This window comes from Podarcis filfolensis (genome assembly GCF_964270895.1).
Source record: "Podarcis filfolensis genome assembly, chromosome: 4".
In the NCBI taxonomy this organism is placed as follows: domain Eukaryota; kingdom Metazoa; phylum Chordata; class Lepidosauria; order Squamata; family Lacertidae; genus Podarcis; species Podarcis filfolensis.
The window spans coordinates 3,657,981-3,670,472 of NC_139607.1; the positions used below are offsets into that span (position 1 = coordinate 3,657,981).

At 40.8% G+C, this 12,492-nt stretch overlaps 1 protein-coding gene and 1 long non-coding RNA gene across 4 annotated transcripts in view; one reads left to right on the forward strand and one right to left on the reverse strand.

The window, feature by feature from the left end:
* The window catches only part of TDRD3 (tudor domain containing 3), a 63,688-nt gene that overhangs the window by 17,521 nt on the left and 33,675 nt on the right, over nt 1-12,492 (forward strand). For all 3 annotated transcript variants that reach the window (XM_083610638.1, XM_083610639.1, XM_083610637.1), the window contains 5 exons: nt 2,049-2,209; nt 6,336-6,477; nt 8,189-8,260; nt 9,249-9,398; nt 10,850-10,984. In XM_083610638.1, the coding sequence (XP_083466764.1) occupies nt 2,049-2,209; nt 6,336-6,477; nt 8,189-8,260; nt 9,249-9,398; nt 10,850-10,984 (660 nt within the window). The remainder of the gene's footprint in view (nt 1-2,048; nt 2,210-6,335; nt 6,478-8,188; nt 8,261-9,248; nt 9,399-10,849; nt 10,985-12,492) is intronic.
* On the reverse strand, nt 3,948-6,328 carry LOC310761364. Its single transcript, XR_014547432.1, has 2 exons — nt 6,000-6,328; nt 3,948-5,304 (listed from the first exon to the last, which is right to left on the reverse strand). It is a non-coding gene; the product is annotated as an uncharacterized lncRNA (long non-coding RNA).

The following is a 12,492-nucleotide window of genomic DNA, read 5'->3' on the forward strand; positions in this document are numbered from 1 at the left end:
CTGCTTCAGGGTGTTGTGCGCGCCGGGCGGCAGGCTGCTATCCGCAGCGTGGGGAGCCCTGCAGGGAACTCCTGCAGGGCTGCCTAGGCTGCGGATGTGTTCCCGAAGCGCCGGGCGCTCTGCTTTCAGCGCGCCTGGCGCTCTGGGAAGCAGGCTGCGGATTTCTTCCTGAAGCCTGGGGAGCGAGAGGGGTTGGTGTGCACCGACCCCTCTCGCTCTCCAAGCTTCAGCGAAAGCCTGCATTCGCTCCATAGGACGCACCCAGATTTCCCCTTCATTTTTGGAGGGGAAAAAGTGCGTCCTATAGGGCGAAAAATACGGTACTCTGTGATGCTGCTGCTGCTGCTTGCTCTCTGTCCCGTTCTCTTTGTTAACTCTTTCCCTTCGAAATTGCTTGCTTCCTTGCTCCATCTCTCTCTCTCTCTCTCTCTCTCTGTGTGTGTGTGTGTGTCTTTCCCCTCCCTTGTTGGTGCTGGAGCCCTTTGTTAGCTGTGTATAGACCCCCCCCCCCGCTTGACTTTCAACTTGCTTCAGAATAAAGGGGGGGAGCCCCTGTGTTTATTGTGTGCACCTTTCTTTTGGGGCAGAAGCAGCCCACAGGTTTCTTATTAACCCAGCCTATGCAGCCAGTCCCATGTTAACTGTGAGTCTTCCAGCTTATCAGTCCAAGCAGGGGGGAAATACACTCTCGAGATGCTTGTTGGCTTGCAAGTTGCTTCAGAGTAAAAGAAAAAAAGCACTCTGCTCTGCCTTTTGAACCTTTCCCCCCATCTGTGTCTCTCCCCCTCATTATGCCCCCCCCCCCATTTTCTCTTCCAATCCCATACCCTACCCTAGAACTCTTCCCAATTCTCTCCTGGCCCCTTTGGTTTCTCACACATTTGTTATTAACAACAAATTAATACATTGATATTAAATGTGAAGTTTGGGTGCACAGTTAGAAAAGAATGAAAGTGAACCTACTGCAACCATTATAGGTCTAGCCTCCGTGTGACCCAAGGTTCCAGCTGCATTTCTTGGAGGCTCCTGAGGCTGTCAGACAGGATGCCATAAAGAAGATGACAGACTTGCATGGGATTCTGTGCTGCTTCTACAGAGCCAGATACTCACCATGCTCCATAGAAAAGGGGTTGGCAAAAAATGTTTATTTCAAGTGGAGGACCAAAGAGCTAAAATAACTATATGGCTATGCCAACAGTGGACATTGATGAATGCCCTTTGATATGGTGAACGGCACATGAGGCATCCTTCCCAATATTGATGGTGCATGCAAAGAAGTTTTGGGCTATCCCAGGAACAAGTGTGCCTTCTGAAAGTGTGTTCAGCATATATTCTTCAGAGACAAATGGCATCTCTATTGCCAGAGAATGCTGAAATGCAAATTTTCCTTGCAAAAATTTTCATTTAATCATTTTTTGTTCTGTAAAATTTTATCCATTCTTTCTGGTTTGGCCTTGTTTAGAAAAGAACATTACCCATGTATAAGACTCAATGGATACTTGAATATCTAAAAGTGTGACAGTGAATTGGTGTTTTGCTTGTTTAGTAATGTAATTAAAATTTTAGCAAACATTCTCTCACCTTACTTTTGATATATGCTACTGATTACTTCCACAGCTTTAATTTTAGAGAAAATGTGCTGATTTAAACATTATTGGTACAGTACCACTATAACATAGCAGTTGTAACAATATGTTAAAGCTAATTAAAAAATTATCAGTTTTAGAATTAGACTCATAAGTGGTAGCAGTTGTCAAGACATTACCACGTTCACCTCTACATAGCTCCAGCCTTATTTCAGATATCGTGATATATTGAAATATTGCAGTGTTTAGCTGCTGATATATTGCAATGTTGAAAACCAGATATCGCCCAACCCTAGTGTCCATAGAAATGATGGCAGTGCTCTGGCAACAATAATAATGAAGTATAATTAAAAATGTTGTGTTTTTTTTAGGTAACCTAATACCTACCAGAACCATTTCCTATAGTAGTTACACAAAATAGAACAAAGCTAATTAAAATAATTTTGCCATTGGTCTTCACAGCTAGAAGGTCCGTGTGTTCTACAAATCCAAAAAGTACGCAATATAGCTGCACCAAAGGACAATGAAGAATCTCAGGCTGCTCCAAGAATGCTGCGTTTGCAGATGACTGATGGACACACAAGCTGCACTGCAATAGAATATAATTATATGTCCAAAATAAGGTAAACAATACTTATTTTGCTTCATATTGACTGAAAGCACATTACATTTTAGAACTCTCAAAGGCATTTCAATATATAGAATATGTCTGAGTTTACAATATCTTTTGAAGGAGAAAGTTTGTTCCAGAAGTGAAGAAATAATAATCCTATACGAAGAAATCCTTCATATCTTTTTCTGTTTGTGGTTTATGCCTCCAAGAATAAATTCACTTCTAATCTCTCATAGTGGTCCTTGGTTTACAATAGCTGAAAACACAGAAGTACACTGTAAAAGTAAAACATTTATAAGAAATGAATTGAATAGAAAACTTTAGGGTGTTACGTATTATACACAGCTATAGTTAAAGCTGTCCTTCAGATTCTTTGGGCAATTGTGTGCCTATATGATACCCATTCAAGTAATCAGCTGGAGTTTAACATAGGGTGATAAGAGCTGAAAGGCCATCTGGACAGCTGATCAGTTGTGTACATAAAATGAGTGGAATTTCATTACTAAAAATGCTAATGAATTGCATAATAGGTATACTGGATTAGACTACATATGAATTAGTGACTTGATGAGAAGCCATGTGCAAAGCTCGTTGGCTTTACATGTATGGTAAACCATAAAGAGATTGCAGAGCAGTTTGTGCACTAAGAAATTACTTGGTGAGCAAAATCAAGAATATTTTAACTTTATACAAAAGCCTTTCTCCCTGTGGGTAGGAGCCAACTTCTAGGGGCTGAGGGGGCTACTTCCCCAAATAAAATATTTGAGGGTGCTGGGGCCCTCAAAGTTGATGTGCATTGCCATTCAAATAGTGTGCAGGCACCGCATCAGGGGGGGACTTACCTGCCACCCCATATTTTATACAAGTTGGCACCCCTGCCAGCACCAATTTAAAACTGCCCTGCAACATTCCTGAAGCTTCTCTAACAGAAAGCTGCCGCCCCCATGCACATTCATAGCTACACTCCATAGGGATATGCAAGATTGTGCAAGGTTGCACCCAGATACATTTACCCTAGTGCTAGTTTGTGATTAATCATAAGACTTGTTGTCTTTACACAACTTCTCCCCACAGCTTTAGAGGCCACAGTACAACTGGAACACTGCCTCCGTATTAGATATTCTGTCCTTTTCCATGTTGGTCAAGGAGGTAGGCTCCTGTTTTATCCTATATTATCTACACAGTTGCCTTAAATCTTGCAACAAGACAGCACTGGAGGTAGTGTGGTGGCCAGGATTAGGTATTTGGTTTCATAGTTGTATGTATCCTTTAGATCTACTTTAGTATAAACCATTCAAGAACCACTGTGGCTTCACTTTAACTGCCCATATTTCTTCCCAGAGCTCATGTGCCCGTTTTCTCATTATCTGTAGATGAAAGCATGTTAGGCATCCAAAAATAAGTGTGAAGCTGTACTCCAGTACCAAAAGATCGGTCCAGCTTTGCAAGATCCTACAGGACAAACCTTCACTTTTATATTTGAATATATTGTATGCTATTTAATTAAATAGTTTCAAAGACAACGTTTTTGTTTCTGAAAATGTGAAATGATGGTTTTGTCATCTTAGTTCTTTAAAAGAAACATGTTTCTTTCTGGAAAAAGTTGTCCTTTAAATAAAGCCTAAGTGAAGAATAAAGTTTATTTGCACCCGTACTTGTCAAAATATTTTTTCAAAGCAGTTTCTAGAAAGAAAACAAAATAGAGTGACAATAAAAGCACAGCTTAAAATAGCTCAGCATTTTTTAAAAAAGAAGATTTTACATAAGCAAAAATCGGCTACAAAATATCTTTAAAACGTTTTCAGCATCTGTCCAAAAAGGGGGTGGGGGGCTTCTCTAGTTTCTTCAAGTGGAGAATTCTGTGATTGCAGTGCCAGTGATCAAAATTTTGCTAATGACTGGCTGGAGTTTAGATTCTCAGATGCTGATCTTGGGCAGTCCTTAAGGTAACCTGGTTCTAGACTGCTTACACATTTTGAGGATTAAAAGAACACTTTAAACTGAGCCTGGAAACAAACAGTGTATTACTGCAATGTATTACTGACCACCCTTGTACCATTGGCAGTTTTTGAACTAGAACAAAATGGCAGCTCTGCAGACGGAGCCTGCTGACTTGACTTCAGCACTCTTTTTCTTAAGGATGGAAGTTGTCACATATTATGTTAGTTAATAAACTATGATTGTAGTATTCATGGAGATCTGGAAGTAATTCGCATCACCTCAACTGTCTGAATAGAGCTGTTGGCAAAGGGCAGGACTGAGCAATATCTAGACCAGGCATAGGCAAATTCCAGCCCTCCTGATGTTTGGGACTACAATTCCCATCATCCCTAGCTGACAGGACCAGTGGTCAGGGATGATGGGAATTGTAGTCCCTAACATCTGGAGGGCCAGAGTTTGCCTATCCCTGATCTAGACCACCAGCCCATCTGATAAGATGCTAGACTAGGAATATAGAAGACCAAACTCCACAGTTGGGCTCCTTCCTTCATCTGTGGCCAGCACAGAATGCAAGAGGGTCTGTATGGAGCCAACATTATAATGAAGATGGCGAAAGTAGAATGAACATCTTTTTTCATTCAGTAATGTTTGACAAGGATTTGGAATTTCTCATGACACTTTGTACTAGAGATGTCTTGATGCTGTTGGTGGATTACAGATATGTGATGGGTCTCTATCTCCTTTCTGTGCTGCTTGGCCAATGTGTGAAGCCCTTTGCTTCATTGGGAGGGCTGCATGCTTTGGATCCTCAAGGTCCCAGTAACCAGGCTGTGAATTCTCACATGCTACCTGTAAAGGTGTCTCAGTCATGAGATGCCCCATATTCAGATATCTGAATCTCATATCTCCTTTGGGCGCTGTTCCATTTCCAGGAACGGGGTTTGTTCTCACCTAAGTATCCCTAGTCAGAGCTCAGTTTCTGAAGTGATTGACAGCTGATTTTCTTAATATATTCTGTCAATTTGACAGATGAGTGAACAGTTTAAAACTACCATTGTAATGATTGATGTTCTATAGATGCTGCAGCATTGAAAATGTGTTTTTTGTTTACCTATTTTGCCACTGAACATTGGAGGCACTTGGAAAAAAAACGTACAGTGGTGCCTCGCAAGACGAAATTAATTCGTTCTGCGAATTTTTTCGTCTAGCGAATTTTTCGTCTTGCGAAGCACGAAATCCCATAGGAATGCATTGAAAATCAATTAATGCGTTCCTATGGTCAAAAAAAGTCCAAACAAAGCCAAATTTGGTACAACAAGAGTTTATTAAGTGCTCTTTAAAGTCACACATACTGTAAAGAGCATTTCAAAATTCAAACCCAGAATTTTTTTAAAAAAACAGTAGAGTGGCCCAATGGTCACAGAAAATCATAAAAACGCAGAAAAAAAAACACAAGCTTCCAGATTCTTGCAAACCCCTCCCCAACACCAAGTCCTTGAATTCCAAACACCCCAACCCAAAATCCAAACCCCCCCAAAAAAGTTTTAAAAGCTTAACTTAACAAATGGCTGCAAAAGAAGTTTTGGAAAAGCTTCAAAAATCACCAAAGTCTTTAAAAACCTCAAAAAAGGCTACTATGTACACTGCGTTCTATGAGTTGCTCCTCGAAGTCAAGTCGCAACTGTATTAACGGTGTTAAGAAAAAGGAAACAAACTTGCAAGACGTTTTCGTCTTGCGAAGCAAGCCCATTGGGAAATTCGTCTTGCGAAGCAGCTCATAAAACGGAAAACCCTTTCGTCTAGCGAGTTTTCCGTCTTGCAAGGCATTCGTCTTGCGGGACACCACTGTACAGTAAAACACGTTTTCTGTGAGTGCTTCCTGAAGCAATATGGAAATGGATTCTTACTATGCTTCCCTCATAAGGTGATAGTGCTGGGCCATGTGTTTTCTCATGACTACATCTTCAAATGCAGATAACTTCAAGTGCAGTGAGTCCTTTCTAGTGATGCCTTAATAAGTCGCATAGCTATTTAGCATTAAAACAATGCACTGTAGTTTCACACTACCAAATTCTTTAATATGCATCACATAATAAATAACTTAGAACTGATTCAGTGTAATGGTGATTCACAACAAAATACTGAAATAATACTTTCGTCAATACTTGTGGAGTTCCTCTTGTTCTTGTGTTTAGTCTGAACACTCCTCCTGGAACGAAAATTAAACTGCTGGGAATTGTGGAAGTGAAAAATGGCATCCTCCTTCTGGATGACAGCAACACAGTGATTCTTGGCGGTGAAGTGGATCATCTTATAGAAAAGTGGGAGTTGCAAAGGGTGAGGTAACATGCTTTTCCCTACCTTAAGCTGAATAATAATAATAATAATAATATAATAATAATAAATAATAATTTTATTATTATTTATACCCCATCCATCTAGCTGGGTTTCCCCCAGCCACTCTGGGCAGCTTTCAGCATATCTAAAAACAAAATAAAAATATCAAGCATTAAAAACCTCCTGATACAGGGCTGCTTTCAGATGTCTTCTAAAAGTTGTGTAATTCTTCATCTCCTTGACATCTGAAGGGAGGGTGTTCCCCAGGGAGGATGCCACTACTGAGAAGGCCCTCTGCCTGGTTCCCTGTAACTTCGCTTCCTCCAGTGAGGGAACCAGCAGAAGACTCTCAGAGAAGGACCTCAGTGTCTGGGCTGAACGATGGGGGTGATGCTCCTTCAGGTATATTAGTTAAACTTCAAATTATTTATTAGGTATATGAAAATGAAGGCATTGTGATTGTGTTACAAAGCACATTTAATTAAGTCCCATTGTAATGTGCATTAAAAATGTTTTTATGGAAAGGTCAGCATTTAAGCTGGGGATGGGGAATCATAGGCTTGGGGGCCATACCTGGCCTCTGGGGCTCCCCAAGACCATCCCCCCAGACCACAGCCTTCACCAGTCCTGCTCCACACTCTCCTCAAGTTATTTTCCTCCTGGAATGTGTCCTTGTGCTGATGCCTCTTGCTGGCCTGGATGGAGAGATGCATGGTGTCTATGGGGCAGAATGTGGGAGGGTACAGAGGAAAGTAGAGCATCCATTGCTCTATCCGTGTTTGCCTCTGGCCCTAAACTGCTGTCAGGTTGCTCACGAGGGGATTCTCCATCCCTGATTTAAACCCAGAAAATTTAGCATTTTGTTAGCATTCTGAGGTGTCAGAGAAAAATGGGCTGGCAAAAGTTCCACATTGGAGGTGGGCCGTTTCTGTACCAGCCTTCTATCCAGTGTCAGTGCGGTACTGTAAATGTCATAAAGCTCTCTGATTTCCCTGCTGAGGCTTTCTACTTTTTGCCTCTTCACTTTATGGGAAAACCTGTCTCCTTCCTGAGGCACTTCAGAAAGAACTTCGCAAACACTCCTTGTACATTTCTTGAATAGTGGTTTTTGTCTGATTATATTATTTATTGCAATAATGTATAACCTGCTTTTCATGATGTAAATCTTTCCAAGGCAGCTTGCAGAGTAACGAAACTGTTAATAAAACTGCATTCACACTATTAAAATATTAAGCAGGATCCTTCCCAGAAGGCAGGTGTGGTAAAAGATCTTGGGGTGTGGGAGGGCATAGTCCCTCTGGAGCAGCCTCTAAGGTGGTCTTTTTCCTGCCTAATAAATTGATATCTAGCGCTGGTTGAAGACACAGTGTGTAAAACACAAAGTTCTGTGGTTTGTGTAGCATGTTTCCAGCCTGCATTTCTTTGAATCCATAGAACTTCCTATTCCTCAGTAAAAAGACTTCATATGTATTTCTTTCTAGAGGCACAAGCTTAATGCCCAATTCAAACTGGGTAGTTGATTTGCTTGTTTAGAAAGTTTGCCTTCTCTTTGTCTCCTTCAAGCTTTCCTGTGCCTTCACACTCTTCTCATGACACCGGTGCTTCTAGTAAGGTTGATCAGTAAGTTGGTAGATACAGGGCATGAGGGGTAGAATGTCATACCTCTTGCTGTGGCAATACCAGTTAATGATAATGTTGCTTAATTTCACAGAGCTTATCGAAACACAACAGAAGTAACATAGGAACAGAAGGTGGACCTCCTCCCTTTGTGCCTTTTGGGCAGGTATGACGTGCTTTTAAAATAGGTTTGAACTTTGAAACAGAAGCGACTCTGTTGTATCTTAGAATATTTCTTATTATTATTTCTTATTATTTATTGAATATATATACCGCCCCATATCCAGAGGCTTTATTTTTAAAAAGCTACATATAGGACTTTTTATTTCAATACTTTGGCATTGTGTTCTTTAGAGTCTAGTGTTTAACAGGATATGGTGCAGGAAAAAGATATTTAAGCATTAATTTACAAATTGATATAACTGTAAGAAACTAGTTTGAACATAATGCTTTTCTACATGTTTGAGAACTTTCAAGCGGCGGCCAAGTGCTTTCGCAGTCCATTCTTTCAAGTGCCACAAGGAACATCAGCTACGTGATACTTTCTATTTAGCAGTTAAATGTTTGGTTAGATATCTTTTTCATTTTAAGTTTTGCCCCTGCTTTGTACTTAGCTGTGTGTACATGGGCCATCAGTATTGGTTTATTTTTAGAGTGCGCGCGCGCGCGCACACACACACACACACACACACACCCAGTTTCTTGTGCACGTACCTATGTCAATGAGACTATATTCTAAAAGCAGCTTGATCTGTGGGGTAGAAAGTTTCAATTTCCGCTGTTTGGTACCAACCAGTTGTCTAGAAATGGAGCATTCTTCATCCAGTAGAGAGGATTCTTTAATCAAAGCAAGACCTGAGTGGGGCTGGACTGGGCGGCTTCCTCTGGAGCCTCTTGTCCACTTCTTGGAACCTGCGCAGCCCCAAAAGATCTTTAAGGGAGAGGAAGAGACAGGGGATCATGCTGGGCTGCTTGAGTAACACAATTGCTCTCTTATCATTTATCTGTCTTTGTTTCCTGTGTAGTAGAGACTGGGAAGTTCAGATCACAACTAGAATCTGGCATGTGGCTGTATTGTGATTTGATTCTATTATATTAAAAATGAAATACATGGTAGATGGAGCTGCTTTTTAAATATGCTTTTACATTTCCAGAAGTGTGTATCTCAGCTTCAAGTGGACAGCAGGGAGCTGGATCGGAGAAAAACTCTGCAAGTGACAAGCACAGCGAAACCTGCCGGGGACAATGATGAGTTTGAAAAACAGCGAACAGCTGCTATTGCAGAAGTAGCAAAAAGCAAAGAGGTTAGAAAGAGGGTCTGCAGTATATTATTATTATTATTATTATTATTATTATTATTATTATTATTATTTACAATAAATTTGTAATTTGTGGAGGTACTATAATGTCTGTGCGTTCTCTTCTTGGTATTGTATGGAGAAATGAATATGAAGGTATTTGCTGTCTTCCCACAAAATAAATTATCCAGTGAGGAGAAAGGGGGTTCTAAAGGAATTTGGCATGGAGTACTGCTGAAGAGAAAATCACCCAATCAGTTTAGAAGCATGCATTGTTCTATATTCATTGATTATAGTTATTTAAGCTAATTAGAAAACTTGAGTACAGTGATACCTCATTTTAAGAACTTAATTCATTCTGGAGGTCCATTCTTAACCTGAAACTGTTCTTAACCTGAGGTACCACTTTAGCTAATGGAGCCACCCGCTGCTGCCACGCGATTTGTGTTCTCATCCTGAAGCAAAGTTCTTAACCCGAAGTACTATTTCTGGGTTAGTAGAGTCTGTAACCCGAAGCATCTGTAACCTGAAGCGTCTGTAACCCGAAGTACCACTGTATGAAAGAAAGAAAGAAAGAAAGAAAGAAAGAAAGAAAGAAAGAAAGAAAGATAGATAGATATTGGAAACATATGTTTCAGTGTAACTTATCTCAGTACCCAGGTGTTTGTTTGTTTGTTTGTTTGTTTGCTTGTTTGCTTGTTTGCTTGTTTGCTTGTTTGCTTGCTTGCTTGTTTTGGAAAGACCAGAAATACAGGGGGAGTAGATTGATCAGATATCACACTAGCCAAGGATTAAAATGAATATGTATATTGAATCACATAAATATGTCAGACTTAGGGTAGATGTTTTGACTGGTTTATTTCGTACATAGAATGTTTTGGAACCAAAACATTTTGTTGTGTATAAAAGCAAGCAGTTTTAGTAATGTAAAAGGTCCCTTAAACTAAAAGCCTAACCCTACTGCCTGTGTAATCTCTATAATGTATCGGTGATGAAATATTCTTCCTTCCAATTTCTGATTTAAGTTGTTTTTTATATAAGTTGTGGAATTCTCTCCCCGCAGAGGTGTGTCTGGCTTCTTCATTCTGTGCCTTTGCACCTCTTTGCCTTTGACACCTGAAATGTGTGTTTTCATAGCCCACTCTGTTCTTGTAATTATAATCTGTTTTACATGTTTCTTATTCTGAATTTTAAATTGTTGTAACCTACCCTGAGAGCTGTTTGTGAAGGTTGGGTAATAAATTTGATAGTAATAATAATCCCCAATTATGCTTGTTAAAACCTTTTTACAGTATTTTGTGATTTCTAGAGAGACCAGAAGTGGAGCTAGAAATCAAAATTTTGTTTGCAGGAATGCTAAAAATGAGTATCTTCAGACTGGCTTTCCATAGTGGTTATATAAAAAAAGTTAGTACTGGTGGTACTGAAAGATTATTTTCCTTATCTCTTCTCTAAAGACTAAAACGTTTGGAGGAGGTGGCAGTACTAGAAGCAATCTCAGTGTGAGTACAGGAGGGAATCGAATCAGGGAAGTGTTCCAAAAAGAGAAGATCAAGCCTGAGGGGAAAAATGAAGGTGTCTATCGAGAACTGGTAAGGCTGGAATCTCAGCAAGCCTTCAAACATCAGTATTTTATATGAAGGATGTTCAGGGGGAGGTGAGGGGATGTTTTTGTCTGATTAAAAGCAGACATCTTGACTACCAGTACAATTCCTATGTGTTATATTCAGTGGAGCTTACTGAAGGGTACTTCAGTTAGGATTGCAGCCTAACTCAATATTTGATTAAAGTAAAATGTTAAATTGCAAGAAAATTGAAAACCAATTGTCATGGCTGAAAGGTAACGTCTTTGCAGATATGTTTCTTATAATCCAGATTTCTCCCCCATACAGATGGATGTTGAGCTTTTCAACTATGAAAATATTGCTGGATTTTAGTGACATCATCATCAACAACAACAATCATCATCTATTTCTACCTCGCTCATCTGGCTGGGTTTCCCCAGCCACTCTGGGCGGCTTCTAACAAAAGATTAAAAATACATTAAAACACCAATCATTAAAATTTCCCTAAACAGGGCTGCCTTCAGATGTCTTCTAGATGTCATATAGTTGTTTATTTCTTTGACATTTGATGGGAGAGTGTTCCACAGGGCAGGTGCCACTACTGAGAAGGCCCTCTGCCTGGTTCCCTGTAACCTCACTTCTTGCAGTGACGAAACTGCCAGAAGACCCTGGGTGCTGGACCTCAGTGTCCAGGTTGAACGATGGGGGTGGAGACGCTCCTTCAGGTATACTAGGCTGAGGCCATTTAGGGCTTTAAAGGTCAGCACCAAGACTTTGAATTGTGCTTGGAAACGTACTGGGATCCAATGTAGGTCTTTCAAGACTGGTGTTATATGGTCTTGGCGGCCGCTCCCAGTCACCAGTCTAGCTGCCGCATTCTGGATTGGTTGTAGTTTCCGGGTCACCTTCAAAGGTAGCCCCACGTAGAGCGCATTGCAGTAGTCCCAAGTGGGAGATGACCAGAGCATGTGCCACTCTGGTGAGACAGTCTGCAGGCAGGTAGGGTCTCAGCCTGCATACCAGATGGAGCTGGGAGACAGCTACCCTGGACACAGAATTGACCTGCGCCTCCATGGATGGCTGTGAGTCCAAAATGACCCCCAGGCTGCACACCTGGTCCTTCAGGGGCACAGTTGCCCCATTCAGGACCAGGGAGTCCCCCACACCCATCCGCCCCCTGTCCCCCACTAAAACTGGTTTAAAATGTTGTTCTTTTGCCAAATCTGTAGTTTGACGTCAACCTTGCTAGTAATTATTTAAAAGTCATTGTGGCAGCAGTGTGCAAGTTGAACTGTTCTTGCAAGCTGTGGCCAGGATCCAGAGAAATGCAAAGCTAGTATCATGTGCAAAGCTAGTACCTTGTGTCTTTATTGAACAGCAGTTCCCTGTGCTATACTGTGAACTGCTTCTGAAACTGAAGGAGCTTTCAAAAGCAGTTTGGCGTGGAGGTTAGCTATTCAAGAGGAATTTAAATGTTTGAGATTACCTGTGCTTGTGTATCCCTCTTGAAATTGGTTGAAAAGCACTTTCAAATG